This window comes from Osmia lignaria, chromosome 7 (genome assembly GCF_051020975.1).
Source record: "Osmia lignaria lignaria isolate PbOS001 chromosome 7, iyOsmLign1, whole genome shotgun sequence".
In the NCBI taxonomy this organism is placed as follows: Eukaryota; Metazoa; Arthropoda; class Insecta; order Hymenoptera; family Megachilidae; genus Osmia; species Osmia lignaria.
The window spans coordinates 4,544,644-4,564,185 of record NC_135038.1 but is presented as its reverse complement, the minus strand read 5'-3'; the positions used below and the strand labels follow the sequence as shown (position 1 = coordinate 4,564,185).

General features: G+C 31.9%; 5 protein-coding genes across 12 annotated transcripts; 3 read left to right on the top strand and 2 right to left on the bottom strand.

The window, feature by feature from the left end:
- The first annotated feature begins 512 nt into the window (after positions 1–512).
- trsn (translin) lies at positions 513–2,521 on the top strand. 2 transcript variants are annotated; one of them, XM_034336140.2, is made up of 5 exons: positions 513–753; positions 1,107–1,206; positions 1,271–1,483; positions 1,567–1,646; positions 1,712–2,521. In XM_034336140.2, exons 1-5 carry the CDS (start codon positions 541–543, stop codon positions 1,946–1,948), a joined length of 843 nt encoding a protein of 280 aa, XP_034192031.2. In that variant the 5' UTR covers positions 513–540; the 3' UTR covers positions 1,949–2,521. The 2 variants fall into 2 exon arrangements, with proteins under 2 accessions (XP_034192031.2, XP_034192030.2); XM_034336139.2 differs by having other exon boundaries at positions 528–753; positions 1,268–1,483.
- LOC117609590 (glyoxylate/hydroxypyruvate reductase A) lies at positions 2,164–3,581 on the bottom strand. The gene is made up of 4 exons (XM_034336134.2): positions 3,425–3,581; positions 2,822–3,196; positions 2,376–2,740; positions 2,164–2,304 (listed from the first exon to the last, which is right to left on the bottom strand). The coding sequence occupies exons 1-4, from the start codon at positions 3,519–3,521 to the stop codon at positions 2,173–2,175; spliced, it is 969 nt and encodes a 322-aa protein (XP_034192025.2). The 5' UTR covers positions 3,522–3,581; the 3' UTR covers positions 2,164–2,172.
- E(Pc) (Enhancer of Polycomb) lies at positions 3,318–12,793 on the top strand. Of its 3 annotated transcripts, XM_034336106.2 has the most exons (12): positions 3,318–3,473; positions 3,969–4,069; positions 4,801–5,136; positions 5,791–5,929; positions 6,017–6,258; positions 6,360–6,616; positions 6,708–6,843; positions 6,936–7,238; positions 7,478–7,629; positions 7,732–7,863; positions 7,941–8,906; positions 9,132–12,793. In XM_034336106.2, exons 3-12 carry the CDS (start codon positions 4,984–4,986, stop codon positions 9,247–9,249), a joined length of 2,598 nt encoding a protein of 865 aa, XP_034191997.1. In that variant the 5' UTR covers positions 3,318–3,473; positions 3,969–4,069; positions 4,801–4,983; the 3' UTR covers positions 9,250–12,793. The 3 variants fall into 3 exon arrangements, with proteins under 3 accessions (XP_034191997.1, XP_034191996.1, XP_076545180.1); XM_034336105.2 differs by lacking the exons at positions 3,318–3,473; positions 3,969–4,069 and having other exon boundaries at positions 4,651–5,136; XM_076689065.1 differs by lacking the exons at positions 3,318–3,473; positions 3,969–4,069; positions 4,801–5,136 and adding an exon at positions 5,646–5,678.
- Positions 9,699–18,412, top strand: LOC117609578 (fanconi-associated nuclease 1). Of its 4 annotated transcripts, XM_034336103.2 has the most exons (10): positions 9,699–9,832; positions 14,431–14,704; positions 14,899–15,097; positions 15,195–16,501; positions 16,582–16,710; positions 16,771–17,217; positions 17,276–17,690; positions 17,756–17,878; positions 17,956–18,067; positions 18,205–18,412. In XM_034336103.2, the coding sequence occupies exons 3-10, from the start codon at positions 14,984–14,986 to the stop codon at positions 18,243–18,245; spliced, it is 2,688 nt and encodes an 895-aa protein (XP_034191994.2). In that variant the 5' UTR covers positions 9,699–9,832; positions 14,431–14,704; positions 14,899–14,983; the 3' UTR covers positions 18,246–18,412. The 4 variants fall into 4 exon arrangements, with proteins under 4 accessions (XP_034191994.2, XP_076545178.1, XP_076545179.1 ...); XM_076689063.1 differs by having other exon boundaries at positions 14,431–15,097; XM_034336102.2 differs by lacking the exon at positions 9,699–9,832 and adding an exon at positions 14,231–14,324 and having other exon boundaries at positions 14,431–15,097.
- LOC117609592 (NAD-dependent protein deacylase) lies at positions 16,849–19,537 on the bottom strand. 2 transcript variants are annotated; one of them, XM_034336136.2, is made up of 5 exons: positions 19,241–19,537; positions 18,965–19,179; positions 18,751–18,893; positions 18,409–18,559; positions 16,849–18,165 (listed from the first exon to the last, which is right to left on the bottom strand). In XM_034336136.2, the coding sequence occupies exons 1-5, from the start codon at positions 19,535–19,537 to the stop codon at positions 18,093–18,095; spliced, it is 879 nt and encodes a 292-aa protein (XP_034192027.1). In that variant the 3' UTR covers positions 16,849–18,092. The 2 variants fall into 2 exon arrangements, with proteins under 2 accessions (XP_034192027.1, XP_034192028.1); XM_034336137.2 differs by having other exon boundaries at positions 18,409–18,526.
- Between the last annotated feature and the right edge of the window lie 5 nt (positions 19,538–19,542).

The window sequence follows — 19,542 nt, the reverse complement described above, 5'->3', positions numbered from 1 at the left end:
CGACTCGGTCGTTGTCATGAACTGATCTTTTGCATCGATTTCAATAATAGTATATATTTTAGATATAGCAGAGAGTTCAAAAAGCGAGGAAAAGAACATTCTGAAATTTCTTGAAAGATAGAATAGGAAAACAATACGATGGTCATTTTTATTATAGGTAACTGTTAGGTACCTGCACACATTATAGAACATTTTTGTCAAGTGTTTTTGTATAAGCGTGTTGGTTCTGTTTTGTATTTAATCTTAGGACCTGATAGTAGTACCCTGATTTTACAGGGGAATAGCTCTTTAACATCTTCGTCTGCCAATTTATTATTCACTTGGTTATTACGTCACACGTTAAACGTCAAAAACTAATAGTTGTTTAGTAATAATAATTACTAAATAATAATAAAGTAATAATTGTTTGACAAACTTGTATTTTAAAAAGACCGCCATAAATTAAGAAAGCAGCGGTAACTAGTTGATAACTTACCGATACTTTGAGTTTCGAGAAGGCAGTCGGTAAGTTGTTGAGTAGTTTCCGCCGTTTTCGTATAGATGGCGCTAGCGGTCCCTTGTTTTTGGCTTTTGTCACTAGCTGTTAGTTTTGCTATTGGTTTTGCTGTGCGTGTCGTATGGAAGTGTTTTGATAAAATTCATTTGTTGTTTATTAAAAATTTCGCTAGTGTCGTGAAAAGTATGGCTGAAAGAATATCAGAAATCTTTAATTCGTTTCAGGATTATCTAAATAACGAAGAAGAATTACGCGAGGTGTGTCTTGACAATTTGCTACCAATTTGATCCTACGTATCCAAGTAACAATGTTATTAATCGGTTGAAACATCATTTAAATAGAAATTTATTGCGTACATTTAAATGGTTGTTTGATGTTCTTCAATCTACTTGGCATCAAATACCTTTTAACATAATACTGTTACATTATTATGTTAAAACACATTACAAATATTCTAGGTTAGAACGTATTGACAGATTGTCATTCAACGACTTTTAAACTTTCAGATGAAGTTTTGTAACGTTATTGTATATTCTAGTGGCGATTGAAAAGGAAATGTATGTAAAATATTATTAAAACTAATTTTGTATTTTGTTCTATTTTGCTAAAGGAAATCCGCGCAGTTGTAAAAGATCTTGAAAAGAGTGCCAGGGATATTCTTATGATATTACAAAATATTCACAATGAGAATAATATGGAAGAAAACATAAGTATGTGTTTCTATTGGATTTATGAAGTATTAAGGCAGTTATTGTCTATTTTTATTTGCAGTAGTATCTCAATATTGTGCAGCTGCAAGAGAATTATTCAAAGATGTACGCAAAAAGTATTCAGAACTTGCAGTAGTTGTACCAAAAGAACAGTACTATAGATTTCATGATCAATGGCGTTTTGTCACACAGAAATTATGTTTCTTAGCTTCTTTAATAATATATTTAGAGATTAAAGTATTAGTTACCAAAGAAACTGTTGCAGAAATGCTAGGAGGTACATTATTTGTCAGAAACACATATTAAACCTTATATTATATTTGTATTTACTTATACATGGAATTTACATTGTTTATATAGTTAAAAATAACAGACAAGATGGTTTTCACTTGGACCTGGAAGATTATTTAATGGGTTTGTTGCAATTATCTGCAGAGTTGGTATGTATGTCTTGTACTGTAATTGTGTAAATAATTACCATTACTTATTAAGCATTGTATTTCAGAGTCGTTTTGCCATAAATAGTGTCACTAATGGTGATTATAATCGACCTATAGAAATAGCCAGATTTGTGAGTGAACTAAATGCAGGCTTTAGACTTTTACATTTGAAGAATGATTCCTTAAGAAAACGTTTTGATGGCTTAAAATATGCTGTTAAAAAAGTAGAAGAAGTAGTTTATGACCTCAGTATACGAGGTTTAAAACCATCTTCAAATTCAGTATCACAAGAAGCAGAATAAATATTTTTTAAGAAAGTTCTACAGAAATAATAATAATAATAATAATAATATACATACATATACATTATCATATATAATATATTATTAAAATGGTTATATTTATATTTATATTATTTTAACTTTATAAAATACTATAATTACAAATTTTTTATGTTAATTTTGTACTATATGCAGTTGCTATATTGAATAAGAGTTCCATGAATAGTTAATGGACATCTTAATAATTAATAACCTTCTTTGAAATGTACTGCATTCAACAAATTTTCACCTTTAGCAAATTTTTTATAGTTCTCAACAAAAAATTGTACTACGTCCTGAGCACGAGATACTCCTGAGACATGTGGTGATATAGTAACCTATATAAGAATGTTGATTAATCAAAATTAATATTTCGTATTAATTCTTAACAGTAATACTACAAATTTACCTGTGGTAATGTCCACAATTTACTTTCTGTTGGCAGTGGTTCTTCTTCAAAAACATCCAAAATAGCTCCAGAAATCCACTGTTCTTCAAGAGCAGTTAATAAGTCTATTTCTTTGATAATTGTACCTCGACCAATGTTGATAAAAACGCTACCACGATTTTTGCAATTCTCTAATACATTCCCATTTAATAAACCTATGGTATTAGGTGTAGATGGTAGAACATTAATGATATAATCACAGTGTGCCAGCATTTCAGGTAAAGATTCAATTGTTCTGTGTTCATCAAGGTAATGTAAAGTTTCTTTCAGTGGTGTCCGTGTAATTCCCCATACAGTGGCTCCAAATACTTTCAAGTTTTGTGCAACTATAAAAATTGAAAGTGTATTTCTTTTGTATTCAAGTTAATGTTTTTAACAGTAGTAGAGAAGTAAAAATATATATTTACTTGATTTTCCAATATTTCCTAAACCTAGAATACCCACAGATAAATCACAAATTAATCTGTGAGACAAAATTTTTCCACTTGTTATCCATTGTCTCTGCTTCTGATTTTTGTATTGCTGTCTTTGATTGCGTTCAAAATTAAAAATATGTGCTATTACATATTCAGACATAGCTAAACCAAAAGCTTTGGAAGAAAAACGTGTAACTACATAATTAATTTGTTTATCTTGTGAATTGGAAACTAATTTTTCAACACCAGCCCATGTTACTTGGGCCCACTTTAAGGATGGTAATTTATCTGTATATGGTAGAAACAAATCACAATCAGTTACAAGTATATCTGCACTTTTTAATTTTTCTATTGTATCAGTTTTATCTGAAACAGAAAATGAATTATTTAATATATGAGAAAATACAGTTCCATCGCCAAAAATTTAAATTGGGTGGGTTTTCCGCCAACATGTAAACGTGAAATGCGCAAATTCAGTACTCAACGGATCGTAGTAGTAGTGCGTTTTGACACGTGCTCGCTGCGAGAACTCTCGTGACCCGAAGAAATTCAAGCTTCACGGCTATGAGAAAAAGTGTATGTCAAAAATAATACCTGGCGAAACGTCAAATACTGTTAAATTTGGAAGTTGCATTCGAATATGGTAAGATAACCTAGGAATCAGGGATAGAATTGCAACGTTATGCGCCATGTCGATACGCGGGAATATGGTTTAACTTCAACCAAAGGACGCTACAAAATTAAATTTAAAGATTGTTATTCTCACAGATCTTAGATTATTGTCGTGAATAATTGATGTTACACCGTTAGCTTGGACATGTTGTATCAATTTATCTAACCTAAATTTCTGGTTGAACATAGAATTTTTTACGGATATTATCAGTTATATTTCTTTCCTTCGCATTATTCAATTTACATCTTTTTTCATTGATGATTCTAATTTAATTATGTTGCGATCACTTGGTGAAGTCTTTTTAATTTTATCGTTTAAATAACCGCAATCTTTTTTTTGCAATCAATAGATTCATAAATGCATTGAAAAGATTTTTATTGTATATACAAAACGTTTACTTAATATGAAAATTATAAACTAAATATATAAAACCTACACCTTTGAATGAAACAAATTTAATTACAGATTTTGTGCGTGCAGACAAATTGAAAATTTAAACTAGGTATATCCGCAAGAGTGCGACGCGTGCGCAAACAAGGAGTACTTAAAAATACAAACACAAATATGTAAGCTACGATAACAATATTTATAATTTGTTCAATTGACAATTATTCTGCTTTCAGTTTTATTGTTTTTTGAAAACAGTTAATGTAATTAGTAGGAATATCAATCGTAATTATTACGTCTATTTTCAAATTTGTATCTTCGGGGATACAGGGAAAAAGCTGTCAATCTAAATGTATTTAAAGAAAAAAAAGAAAATACGGCAAATATATTTTCTATAGCAAAACCGTAATTTTCCATCGTTACTAACGTTTTAAGGGTTATCAGACTTTGATTAACTCGTGTAGTGTGTACGTTTATTGAGACAACCGGTGAGAGGTTAATGAAAGCTCTACCAATCTCGACGCCACCTTGCATGATAGGATGTAAATTCCATCTGTCTTGAAAATTATTGAATTCTGTTACAGTATTTAATGTGTTATATTATAACGCTATAAAACGTTTAAGAAAGAATAAAAATTTTTTTATTTTGAAATGTGAAATGTAAAGGAAGGTAATGTGAACAAGGCTTGTGTCGATGTGAAACTTGAAGCGTCCAATAGACGGTCGCAAGTTGACCGGTGGCGGCAGCGGGCCGATTCCCGCGCGGCGCACGTCGCATCACGGAACTGCTCGAGCTGAACGTGTTAAATGGCTGTGCGTCGGCCATGATGGCTTTGAGCAGGGACCGTGTCACGCAAACATGTTTTCAAAGTGATATATCTCGTTTGGTGACTGAGTGACCGTGTTCCAGCGCGATGGCCGGAGAACGATGAGGCCCTGAGCGCTCTCTGTGCCGGGTATTACGGCCGCAGGGCCCCCAACCAGGCCCAGTCAGGTTCACGCTCCCCAAGTCCGAGGCCCGAGCCGACCCGACTGGCCTCACGGTTCGACACCAGCCAACTCGGTTGTCAACACGCGAGCCAGCCGCCTCAGGATGAGCAAGCTGTCGTTCAGGGCCCGCGCCCTGGACGCTTCCAAGCCCATGCCGATTTACATGGCCGAAGAATTGCCGGATCTGCCAGATTATTCGGCCATTAATCGTGCTGTGCCCCAAATGCCCAGCGGCATGGAAAAGGAGGAGGAATGTGTAAGTCGAACGTTCAGCCTTCTTCCAGCATGTTTTCCCCGTCCGCCATCTTACCCTCGAGCGCATCTTCGTAAACAACCGGCAGATGGCACTTTACTTACTATTATTATGTACAGAAATTTTATATTTTTATTGTTAAACATAATTGGTAGTAATGTTTTACATGTTACATTCATTCTTTGAGCATTAGTGCACTTTGTCAAATTGATATTGATAGCTGTCAACTCTTTGTTTTGAAGTAATGACAGAATTAAAATAGGATGTTCCAACGTTGCTATTCGACATAGAATTTTTAATTTTTATTCATCATAAACTTTTATATAACCTTCTATAGCATATTAGAATGTTTATAAGTATTTTTTATACAAGAATTTCATTTATTCAAGTACCTATTGACATATAAACAATGATTTATTTTATGATATGTTACAATTGTACATAAGCACTTCAAACAACAATTATGAAAAACTGTTGATAAAATATTATGAATCAAATTATATGGTGATGATGTTTGATATTTTATTATGTGTCTTTTACTTTTGGTATGTATTTTTCATGTTCATAGTATTGTTTTATTAGGAATAACTATGTTTGCATGCTACAAAATATATAAAAAAGATTGAAATTTATATTAATTTATAATTCTTTGTTTAGGAACATCACTTGCAAAGAGCAATATGCACAGGTCTAATCATTCCTACCCCAGAAGTAACTGATTTGACAGATGTAGAAGCTTATGATAAGATCTATCCAGCTGATTATAAGCTGCCTCGTCAGCTTATACATATGCAACGTAAGTTAACATAATATAAAAACTGTATATAATGTACAACATTGTCATATGAATAAGAAGTTTAATAATTTCTGCTTCTGTTCAAAGCTTTTGCAATGGAGCAAGATATTCCAGATTATGATATGGATTCAGAGGATGAAAAATGGGTTGCAGTACAAAGTCGTAAGATGGACTTAACTCCTCTTCAATTTGAAGAAATGATGGATCGTTTGGAGAAAAGTTCAGGGCAAACTGTAGTCACTCTAAATGAAGCTAAAGCTCTTCTAAAGGAGGATGACGATTTAATTATTGCCGTTTTTGATTACTGGTTGAATAAACGTCTTAAAACAGTAAGTGTTTATGTTTAAACTAATAATGAGAATGTTTGTCATATTTGGTGTAATAGTATTATAATTTACGTTACATAATGTAAATATACTTTTTGTCACAGCAACACCCCCTTTTATTATCAGTAAAAACAGAGCATCGGTTTGGTTCGGCTGCCAATAATCCTTATTTAGCATTTAGACGTAGAACCGAAAAAATGCAAACACGTAAAAATCGTAAAAATGATGAAACTAGTTACGAAAAAATGCTGAAGCTCCGTAGAGATCTTAGTAGAGCAGTTACTCTTCTTGAAATGGTTAAAAGAAGGGAAAAAACCAAACGAGAACATTTACATCTTACAATCGAAGTTTATGAAAAAAGGTTTGAAAACAATTTTCCTTGCATCTTTCATCTCTTTGATATTTTATGTAGAAGAATTTAAATTCAATGTAATATTTTAAAAACGATCTAGATATCAGGCACAGGACTTCAATGGACAAATATTAGCGGAAGTATCAGCGTTGAAGACACCGAGGCCAGCTTTTGCTCCACTATTTACAAATCAATTTGGTGTTCATCAAAATTGGGCGAATAAAGTTTGTAGTAAAGTAAGTACTTTTTAATATTTCCCTATTATGTTGGCGTATGTAAGAAGGAATTCCATTTAAATGACGTATTGAATGCTATTTCTTTGAATCAGGACGAAGTAGTACCCAGGAAAGAAAAAAGACAATACAAGAAACGGAAACATAAAACTGACAGTAGAGGGGGAAGTTTGGACGATAGCGGAGTACGTGGTGGAACAGGTAGCGGTGGTGGTCGGGGAAGTCGGCCTGGTGTTCTTGGAGGCGGGCTGGACCCGCTAATGAGCTCAGACGAAGATAGTCCACTTCCATCTCACTCGCATTCTCAGCCCTCGGTCTCCTCGGATCGCGACGATGAAGACACCGCTGATGAGGGTCAATTTGCTTTCCGACGGAATAGAAATAGCACTTATTTACCAGTGAGTGCTGTTGAATTCGTCCGAATTTTTCTTTCCTACATACATTTTTGTCAAATTTGTGAACCGAGCGCTACAAAAATCTATATTAGACAGGATATTCATTTTTCTTTTACATGAGCAGTTTTACTTAGTATATCGTGGGTGTCAATGCAAATCGTCACGAACTATCGTAAAAGTATGGAAATAGTCTTAAAGTTCTTTTTTTCAGGATTGTAGATATAGAGCTTTTCTCTTTGCAGCCTGTATCAGGTGGATTTGGAAATTGGCCTTGGTGTGATAAAAGCGAAGGGGGCTTGGCCGATAAGAAGTATAGGTTTGCGCTGACCAGCATTAGCAAACCAGTACCACGGTGTATTGGTTTTGCACGACGACGAGTTGGTCGGGGTGGCAGGTATGATACATGCTGTATGAATACGAATCCCTCGTATAAAATGAAATTTCTTAATAACTCTTTTTTTTTTTTTTCTTTTCGTTCGACGTCATGTGTTTTTAGAGTAATATTGGACCGTTGTGCGACCGATATGGATGAAATGTGGTCTTCTTTAGACTTCACGATACATCAACCGAAACGAGAACCAGTGGATTCTGACATAACTACCGCATCAACTCCAGTTAAAAAAGAATGGTATTTTGAATAATTATACGTAGAAACTGTGTTTAATGTAGTCGAATTAATTACTAACCGATATTTCTGTGACGTAGGTTACATTTCCGACCAAAGACTCCGCCTGTGTCAGTGTATAGTCCAAGCGAAGAAAGTAGCGATACGGACTCGGATTTAGAGCAAACGTCGTCTCAACCGAAACCGCTTCCGTACCCGTTCCCACCAGAGGCAACGTCTATCTGCGTGGAAGTAGAACCTGAACGGTCAGGAGAGGAGCCACCTTTCACGTCGGAATTCAATATCGCAGATTATTTTTCGGTGGACACTTTGTCGGACTTCGACCTTGCTGTGGCGAGTATCACCGGTAGTGCGTGCGTTAGTGGACTGTCAGACAATAACTCTAGCGATTCGCGGACAGACGAGCTGGGCAGTTCACATTTCGTTGTGACTACTCTACCTAGCAGTCTTTTTGCACAGCCCGCGACACAACAGAGTCGGCCTCAGTGCAGTGGTAGTGGTTCTAGTGTTGTAAATACTTCTACGAGTTCTACAATCCCATCGTCTTTCTCGTGTACGACCAATCAACCGACTACTTCAAGTACGGTATCTACGCAATGTACAAGTACTGCTACCGAGACACAGTCGAATCAATCTAAGCAACAACACAGACAATTTCCAAACAATAGCAGTTCCGCCTCCATTCTATCTAAGTCCTTGACTAGTCCAACAAATAATAGGAATGGCGGTAACTGCGGCAGTGGTAGTGCTGGAGTCAGAGTGTTCAGTGCGAGTACCACAGCTAGTGGAACGATAACGAACTTCGGTAATGGGCATCAAAATGGTCCATTGCCACATATAAACAACTCTAATAATCTTTCAAATAGCACTCATGTCGTGAATAATCAGTCAACGATAGTTCTGCCGCAAAAACATCCGCCGTCCAATCTGCTACCTGGCTTGATCGCGCAGAGCAAATTGGCGAGTCTTGCAAGGCAGCAACAACAGACGCAAAGTCAGACGCAACAAATCCCAACGTCCGGGGAAATTACGCTTAATAGTAATAGGTAAGTGTGCCGTGTCTTTTTCAATATTATAGAAACTAACAATACGCATACGAGGTAAATATTATTCCCTGTTTGTAAAATTATAATTGCATAAATGTTATTTTTTTAGCAAAAATACTTATTGGTATTCGTCATCTTTTCAGAAGTTTGAATTTTATTTATGGTTCTTTTTAGAAAAAGAAAAAATAGTATTTGTTAGCAAATGTCATGTATTTGTGATTGTAGTGAAAATTTGGATATGGAGGTGGATGGAGTGGAAAATGCAGCATGCGACGGTAAGCCGCAGCAGCAGCAACTTGTTCGAGCAAACAAAACAAATTCATTAGCAATGGAAGTGACATGATGCCTGCTATCGGCACCCCTGTTGCCGCCAATACGTCACTGGGGGCTTCGTTAATTTTACCTTGCCTATGTCTGTCTGACTTCGGAGACTGGACAAGTACTACGTGCTTGTTGATACAAAATATTAAAAAAAAAAAAAAGCGGTACGGCTAGATTCGATTGCAGAAATGCTCTGATCAGTTGCCTGTGGTGGCGATGACGACGGATTAGTGTCGATTCCATTGCAAGTATCAAGTTATCTTGATTACAAGACGATTGTGCTTTAATTTATTTTTCTAAGTTGTTTGTTTCCTTGCTCATTGAACAACCACTTCACTTTCTTTAGTACATTAAATTGATACTAGCTTTTGGCTAACGTTATTACTCTTTTCTTGATAAAAATTAATTCTTTAAAAGGATGTAATAAGTAAATATTGAAATGATAACGTGGGATATTATCTATTACCTAAAAAAGAAGAAAAAAAAAAAAATTAAAAGGATAAAATTTTGTTCAGCGCAAGGGAACTTTTATACTTGACAAAATTATCATTGATTCTAATATACTGAAAACTCGGCAGAACTCCTTTGTCATTTTTTACTCATATGTAAGTAATAATACTTGAACATCTCTAGTGCAATTATTATCTTCATAACGCAAGCTTCCTCAAACACAGCGTTGATTATTTTATTGCGAATTACAGTCTTTTCTAAAATTTGGAGTTTATCAAAACACAATATTTCTGGCTGTACATTCACGATTGTAAAGTTGATTTAAAAGATATATGCTAAGTATAATTGCTTTCTATGAAAAATGTACATAAGCGTCTTATAAATATTTTAATAATTATATTGTGTTGCCTATTTCAGTGACCTCAGAGTAGAATATTTTGATTATTTCATAATGTATATAAATTCAGTTTAATTGTAATAAAATGTTTAATTTACTTCTTATTACAAAGTAATAATATGTTAAAGGCTTTCAGGCTGTGAAATAATCAAACTATCGTTAATGATAATTTTCTTTGAATTAGCATTAAAATTATACAAATAATAAAGAATCTTTTAATAATTTCATTGATCACTGAACTATGCATTTTTATTTTAGTAGTGCATAATGAATCAGCCCTTATACGAGTACATGGAACTGTAGCATTTAAATTTAGATTCTGATGTTGTGTTTAGGAAGCTTGCATTATAAAAATTTATATTATAAACTGACAAATTCATGACATTATGTTAGGATTTATGATATTTGCAAGAAACGTATTCAAATTTTTAAGCCTTTCACTTTAATGGATACAAACCATGGAAATAATAACGGTTGATTAATTCATTTGCCATACAAAATATGAAACAGTCAGTCTTTTCCTTTTGTACAACAAATGGATGTACCATAAAAGTATCTCATTATTTTAATACTTTGTAGCAGGGTTACAGTAACGAACACGAATTCCTTATGATCAATCGACACAGCATATACAAGTTAGAACAAAAGCTAAATCTATGTTTAAGCTTTAAATAAACAACTTAAATCCCTGCTTAGAACAGATAAATATTACATTAAAAAATGATGCTACCACTAAAAGAAAAGTTATTTGTTCGGTTGTACTTTTATGATTTATTGTAGTCAAATCGTTTGTGAAATCGATTGGTACAGCTATAGAAAAACCGCGATCAAAGGTATTTTTGCACACTTTCTCGCATATATGTAGTTCATATGTTTTATTACACAATCTTACTGATAAATTTCGATTACTTTTAAAAAAGACCAACACTGAAATATTAACGGAATCTGCGCACATTTTTTACGTGCGTTATTCTCTTCCTCTTAGTCTTTCTATATTATTGTCTCCCATTCCATATCAATATTAAGAACATAGTAATATAACATAAGAATTGAACAAAAAAGTAAGTTGGCAAAAAAAAAAAATGGACAATATTGTAATTTGAAAATCAGTAAAATGGAAAAAGTAAATTTTTCTTTAATGCAATCACGTATTTCATATTTCTGTGTGGCTAATAGAAGCTGTGCATGTATAAAAATAAATGAAGAATAGTTATTCGAAATAGACTCTCAGATGTATGAGTTTTAAACTGACGAAATTTAAGAGTATCTGTCACATAATTTTTTATAATTCTTTAGAACAGGTTTCAGTTATCTGTTATTCAGTTAAAATTCGTAGGCACTGATCGAGATAAATATCCTAGGCATTTGGATCGAAGATTTATAATTTAAATTGTATTATAAATGGTAATGGCAAAGTGTTTCGGATAGTCATTGATTTTCGGGACTTGAAGCACAGAAATTTCTTTCGAGCATGCAATAAGAAAGCTTTTTTCGCGAGCCGTAACGCGAAATCAAGAAAGAAATAAAATTAATGGTGCAAATATTGCAAATTCTAGGAAGACTTCATGAAATCATAATAAGAAAGAAAGAAACAAACAAACAAAAAAGATATATTGTACATATAAAAATAATTACGCTTATTGTATCTCTTACTTTTAGGTAATTAACTAAAAAATAACTGTAATTAATGTTGTTGTGGTAGGCGCACAGCGATGTGTATGAAAATTTATGAATTCGGGACGATTTTAGAGGAGGAGTAATAAAGAAATTTTATCCTGGATAGGACTTATTATTTTGTTAAGAACTTCACTCGCCTGTATATTATATAACATTTTGTGAAATCTAATTTCTGCCACATTTGTACATATTTTAGATATCTGATTATTTCTCTCGTTTTTCTCAAATTCACCGTTGTGCGTGAAATGTTTTCTCATTAAAAATAAAACAAAAAAAAATGTATTCACGCACTTGGGATTACGCTTTGGGATATTTGCTTTTCATTCTTGTTTTTTCTTTTGTATTCATTTTTTTGATTTTCTTCATACAATTCAACTGCATTACAAGAAAAAAGAAAAAAAAAAGAAAAAAGATCTTCCGCCATACATATGATTTTGAGAAGAACGAGCGATATGCGGAAATAATTTCCAAGAATGTACTTGTAAAAACCATTTGTTTATTTTAGTTGGAACGCTTTAAACGAAATATAGTGGTACATGGATTTTTATATAAAAATTTATTAATGTTAAAAATATTGACCCAATAGCCACTTTACAAATAAAACGTCGAAAATCTTCAAAGTTTGATCGCTCCAACCAAAGACTGAGTTCGCTTTACATTTTCTGATTTGGCAAACACGAAATTCCACTGACAGAAAGGCCGATATCGTATATTTTGTCATTGATTTATTTACTGTGAGTAAACTAATGGTAGTTAGAGTATTACTTAGCAATATTCGCAAAATGTTTGATTATTTAAAGAGAGTTTTAGTAATTTATGTAGTTAGCTGATGAGATTATAAGAAAAAAAGAAAAGAAAGAAATTCGGTCAAATTTGAATCGTGAGGACTTCGTGTTTACCTAATTCGTTGCATTCGTGGAAAACAATACTGTATCATGTAAGTAGAAGTAAGCCGAATCAATGCAACTATTTAGAGCGATCGAACAAGACCTATTAATCGTTTCGTGTAAAAGAAAAAAATTATTGAGAAAAAGAATGAGCTTACAGATATGATGTTTAACGTGAAGCTCTTAAAAAGTTCTGAGTGTTAAAAACTTTTACGATAATATCGACAGGTGTCGAAATGCGGTGTATCTATTATACGTGTATTTTATTCTGTGAATACAGTAGGACTTCTATGTCGCTGTGCGACAGGAAGATTAATTGGAAAAAATCGCTCCAACCAAAGCTCTGATTCGAACGAAAGTTTGACGAGAGTATGTATAGAGAATTTTTCTCAAGATTGTACAATCGGAGAACCTAAGGGGCATATATCAAATTCTATGTATGTAGAATCTTTGATCTAGACACCCTTTAATTTGTTCTTCGATATATACATCATCTACTCTCTCGTCCCCTGATAACACCTTTCGCTAAATGCATGTATCAAATTTAATTTGGTCTAAATAAAATATTACCAGATACAAATCGAAGCGTGAATTATATTTATTGTTTATAAACCGTCAAAGTTTGACAAATAAATTACATTCCTAAATTTTTTTGCTTTTTCGACTTTTGCTTATAATTTCTTGGTACGTTCCTGTTATACGATTCACAACGATAAACTTGAAATTCTATCATTAGTAAAACAATACTTTTAACGTAATTAAAGATGCTTGTTTACGTTTGTTTGCCTTGCTATGTAATTAGAGAAGTAGAGATGTTATCAGGTAGATGAGTTGTTTTCTATAAATTACATATAAAGATCTAAACTCAACTATTGTTTAGCATTAATATCTATAATCAATGTGATTAACATTTGAATCTATTAGATAATGTAACTAATTGAATGTATATATGTCAATCTATGGGTTACAATTTGAATATTAAATGTATTCTAATTATGTCATTTCAACAAATTGGCAGAATTATAAAAAATCTGATTATTGTATACATACGATACTAACGTATGGAAAGAAATTATTTGTCAACTGTACAAAACACAAATAATATGCATTTTTTATGTAATTTATGTTAACAGGTCAAATCTTATCTTTTACTTTATTTGTCTATTCTATTTGTACTATATTGTATACTTTGTATGCTATCTAGCAGCAAAGTATTTATTTTAATCAAGATATATGAATTTTTTCTTTCATAAAAATGATCTATTTTAACATAATGACATGTGATTGCATTTGACATATAACATTAAGGGAAAAATATTCACAATGAACATAATTTGGATGAACAACTTAAAAGCAGATATTTCTGCTGGAAATAAATTTTGATTGCATCGCGTAAAAATACATTTTTATCCTTCCTAATAAAATAAAAAAAACGTATATATAATTATAACATTTCATACATATTTCTTATTTAAACAATTTTAACAAAATATTCAAATGAATTATATTTTTCGTTTTGTATATTTTGATTATTTGAACTTGTTGTTAAACTTGAAAGCATACGTATATATAGTTATAACTATATTTAATATTTCGTTTCATATACTTAAATACTTATTTATGTTTATTTCTCATAAATGCAATACGTTTGTATATAAGTGCAATCTTTTTATAGTTTTGAAAAGGGTACTCTTTTTACTTCCAAAACAGAAATATATATCTTTGTATTTTTTAAATCATTTAAGTTTGCTATTTTTATATTCATATTTCAATATTTAATTTCATATTTCAGGTTAATTTCCTTGATGTCACTGTTGGTTACTGTAACCACCTATATAATCTCAGTAATTAGTCACTGCTAATCTATATAATGGAAGCATGTATTTTATAGAAGTACTTGAGCGTTATTTCACAGTACATTTCGTATTTTTATTAATATAAATACCTATATATTTGATAAAATTGTGTATACATATATATGAAACCATGTTTTAAGTGCAATGCATTTGACCGGCATTTGTTTTGAACTTGTTTGAACTTGCTACAAATGTGAAGTTTAATTTCAAGTGAGTAACGCTATTCAAACCGAATTAAATAAAATATAATCGCATGTTATTTTTTACTACATATACGAATAAAAACAAATGCATTGTATTTATAAATTACGCTAAGAACATATATAAATACATATTATACACACATGGTTGTTTGGTCAAAGAGGTTAATCTATTTTATTGTTTAAAATTTTACATTTTTGAAGTTGTGATACATTTAAATACCTTTAATGAAGTAAAAGCAGCATGTATGTTGTTATGCAATGAAATTGATTTATTGAGATAAGAATAATGTCACAGCAAAGACATATTGATGAGTTTTTTAAAGTAGTAAGTAATAAACGAACATCAGGCATTACAGTGAAAGATAAACAACGTTTTAGAAGTACACCATATTCAAGAAGTGTAAGTTAATGTTTCATAGCTTTTAATCATTTTATCAAATTTTGTTTCAGTTATTTACCTTATACTACATGCAATTAAACTATTCTTATGTTTTCAGAAAAAGAAAAGATTGAGTTTAACAAAAAATGTGGAATCTAACTCAATGACAGATTGCACAATTATACATGAAAACATTAATAATTCATATTTAAGTAATTTAAAAGCTTCTCCAATTAAGCACAAGACACAAAACAATGAATGTGCATTCTCAATAGATGCAGTTGAAGAAAAACTGTCAAATAATAACGAATTGGAAAGTTCCTTATCCATTAGTAAAATATTATCAAATAATGAGAATACAGAGTTGATGAAAACACCAACAAAGAAGAACAAAACAGATAGCTCTTTAAGCCCTGCCAAATCATTAAAGAAGGAACCAAGCACCCCTAAAAACAATCATTCAGTAAGAGGCTCTAATAGTCCTAAAACTGGAAGTAGCCCTAAAAAATTAAATTATTCTCCAAAAGTGCCATCTGGTAAATCTCCAAGAAACAGTTGCAAATCTCTGTTTGGTCATACCATAGATGTTATCAAAAATCAAGCAGTTGAACATATGAATTTAGCAAAGCAAGGTGCTATTTCATATAATTGTTTTAATCTAGAAGAAATATATTCAAAAGGTGAATTTGATTATCATTATAATCATGTAAACACTAAAACTTCAGTGAAGTACGAATCAAGTGAAATAATTTCACCTACAGATTTACATGCTAAAACTTTGTTCATTACTATTTTCACTGTCTTCTCTAATCCCATAAATTGTGGATATTTTGATGAAAATGAACTGGACTTCGTATATTCCATAATTACTCTGCCTAGTCAGGCTCAAACATTGCTGGCACATATGATAAAAAGAAAAAGGACATGGTTCAGAGGAAATAATATTAAATATCCAGATATAGCTCCAGATTTGAAAGACGTGTTTACAACTCTTGTTTCACGATCTATCTGTACATTTAACATTGAAAATACAAATTTAGCTACAATACTTGAGCTGCTACAAGTGGATGAAATTCGTCAGCTTTGCCAGGATATGAATATTAAGCCTAACGTAAACAAAAAAAATAACATATGTAAATTGTTAAAATTATCGAACACGCAATCTCTATTTCCTGGAATGAAAAGTCCAAGTACAGTTTTATATTCTTCAGTTGTTCGTATGCTCGATTATTGTGTATGCATTACTGATAAAACATGGAATATTATTGATAAAATATTAACGTTGTTAATACCGAATCAAGATCCACAAATAAGCGTAGCTGAAACATTTTTTACATTATGTAATATTTATGTAGGAAACGTAACATTTCCTAACATTCCTGAGAAACGTTTCCCAATATTTTCTTCCAACTTGCATTTGATGAGGTAAAGTTGTTATACTCTAGATTAACCTTGGATCCGAAGAAGAAATATTTTTTGATCATTTAATTTATTTATATTTGTAGCTATATCACAGCTAAAGCAACACTGTCTATAACATTACAACTAATTGACAAAAAGAAGTGGACAGAGGTACAAGACTGTGGTAAATTAGCCATAAATACATTATCAAACACGTTAAAGGAATCATTTAGGTAATTCAAAATTTATTATATTATTAAGTAAAAAATTTTTATTGATTATGAAATTTTCAGGTTAAAAATTTCCTTGCTTCCACTGCATGTAAGACGCTATATGCCGGTATATGTATGGCTGAAAATACTTTCTGTGTGTATAGACGCATTTAAAAAAGATAAAGATAAGACACAAGTAGTGGAAGTTTTACATTTCTTACTAGAACACGATTATTATATCCATACGAAGAAAGGAAAATGGTATGCTGAATTAGCTCTCATTGAAATGTATCACCATAAAAATCTAGAAGCTAGTGCATCGGTAATAATGAAAGCCTTAAGCACAGAACACTTAACGCGAGTAGATAAAGTAGATCTTATAGAAAGAGCACAAAGAATTCTAAAGAAGAAAACTGGACTGAAACCCATAACAAAACTTAATATGAATAAAACTTTAGATGAACATATTCATCAGATGCCGAAATATGATGCTGCATCTAATATTATAAGTGCTGTATTGATGCCTGAGTAAGTTTTACGAAATACATGTTATCTTTTTCTTAAACCAAATACTGAATCATTGCAGAAGTGGTGCAAGAAAGAAGACCATTTGGTGTGTAAAAAGTAATGCTAAAGGTCAAAGTTTTGGATCAGTAGAAACACTTGCATTGAATCATTACTGTGAGAAAGGATTTTCTAATGGATTGCACTGTGAAGGTGCATTACCAATTACCTTATTTTTTACTTTATTTTGGGAAGAACTATTTGATATACATGTTCCTGGAACATTTGTTTCGCCATATCAATACGCTCCAGATGATTTATTTACAGAAGAATTATTTTACGAAAATAGGAAAGAAAGAATAGACATGAAACTTCAGATTGCTAGTAATTTAAATTGTTTAGCATTAAGCACCTTCATGGAAGATAAGTTTAAAGTCTGTGTTCAATATCAGTCAATAATGCCAACAAATTTACTGAAAGATAGTCTACAGTTGAAAGTATGTACTTTATTGGTACTATATTATTCTTTAATATCATGATAACAATAAACTTTGATGTGTAGGAAATAGTATATTGTTTAGGAGTTCAAGGTGTTGTAGGCATCTGTAGACGACTTGTTGAAAATTTTAAACTTTGGAAAGCTGGATTTCCAGATTTAATTGTATGGAATTTTAAAACCAAAGAAGTAAGTAATTACACAAAATTCATCAAGTTTTATAAAATATGTTTTATTAATTATTAACTGTGTATTATTCTCTGTAGCATAAAATTGTAGAAGTAAAAGGTCCACGAGATAGCCTTTCAACAAAGCAACGATTATGGTTGGAATATTTAAATCAACTTGGACTCAATACTGAACTATGTGTAGTAGAAGGTAAATATTATTTAGTTTTATAAATTTACATAGGCTCATGAACTGAAGGTTCCAAAGCTTCTGTTACCGTAACAGTACAAGGACCTTGAAAGTGATACCTTTAAAACAATATACATATAATTATTATTTTGTTTCAGCTAAACAAGAAAAGATAAAACAGTTTGATGAATATGAATAAGTACTTTGCATGCAAGTTCGTATATATTATAAAACAAAATGTTTTAAATATTATATGAACGTGCCATTTGTAAGACCTTTTAAAAGTGATCAAATTTTATTTTTTTTTTTTATATGGACTATATTACTATTTTATCTATGAAATATCTCGAAAGTTAACTTACTCGAAATGTCTGGAAGCAGGAGTCATTTCTAAATTAAATTCAGCAACGGGAATGCCTCGATTCGCTGCTTGGGGTGCAAACATTGCTGCAGGATACACAATAGATGATGTACCGATAACTAGGCAAACGTCACAATTCTCAACAGCATTAACTAGTATTATAAGGCAAAACCAAACATATTTTTATTTTATTAAACCATTATACGTATGTGTATATATATATATATTTTTTATATGAACCAAAAATTTTAAACTAAATTGTTATAATTCCATATTGTGATACAATATATTATTAAAAGATTTATTTTATAATGTACATCTATTTATGTACAGAAGTACTTACAGGCCTGTTTAAGTACATCTTCATTTAAATTTTCACCGAACCATACAATATGTGGTCTTAACAAACCTTTACAATTTGTTTTCTGACATCTTGGTAAATCTTTTTTTGGAATATCAGATACCATGATCTTTGGATCTGGAGATCTGCATATGTTTATAAGAATTGTAGATCAATGTGAGTTGATTTATCTACATTTTACAAAATTACACTTTACCCCTTTCCTTCTAATGCAGGACATATTGGGATATTTTTATTTGCAGAAACCTCGTGGCAAACTGTACAACGGGTTTTAAAAAGTGAACCATGAAGCTCTATTACGTTTTTCGCTCCAGCTCTTTGATGAAGTTCATCAATGTTTTGTGTTACAATAGTAACATTTTTACCAGCTTTTAAACTACGGTCTTGAAAAGTTGCTATTGCTTCGTGAGCCTAAAAACTGCAGTTTGTAAATACTGTGACCGAATATCAAAAGAAATGATTACCTGTGTACCTTGTTGGGTTTGGCTTCATTAGCTACCGTCCTACGATATTCATAAAACTCCCAAACTAAAGAAGGATTCGCGTCAAAGGCTTCTGGGGTTGCCAGATTTTGAGCTTGATATTTTCTCCAAAATCCACCCGCACCCCGGAATGTAGGAATACCAGATTCCGCAGAAACTCCGCTACCAGTTAATATTAATACGTTTTTTGCATTTGCCAATATTTCTCGGAATGACTTCATAGCATTCATGTCTGACAGATGACTTCTTTCAAGGTTATCTTTTAAGCAATATATATTTATATACATCAGCT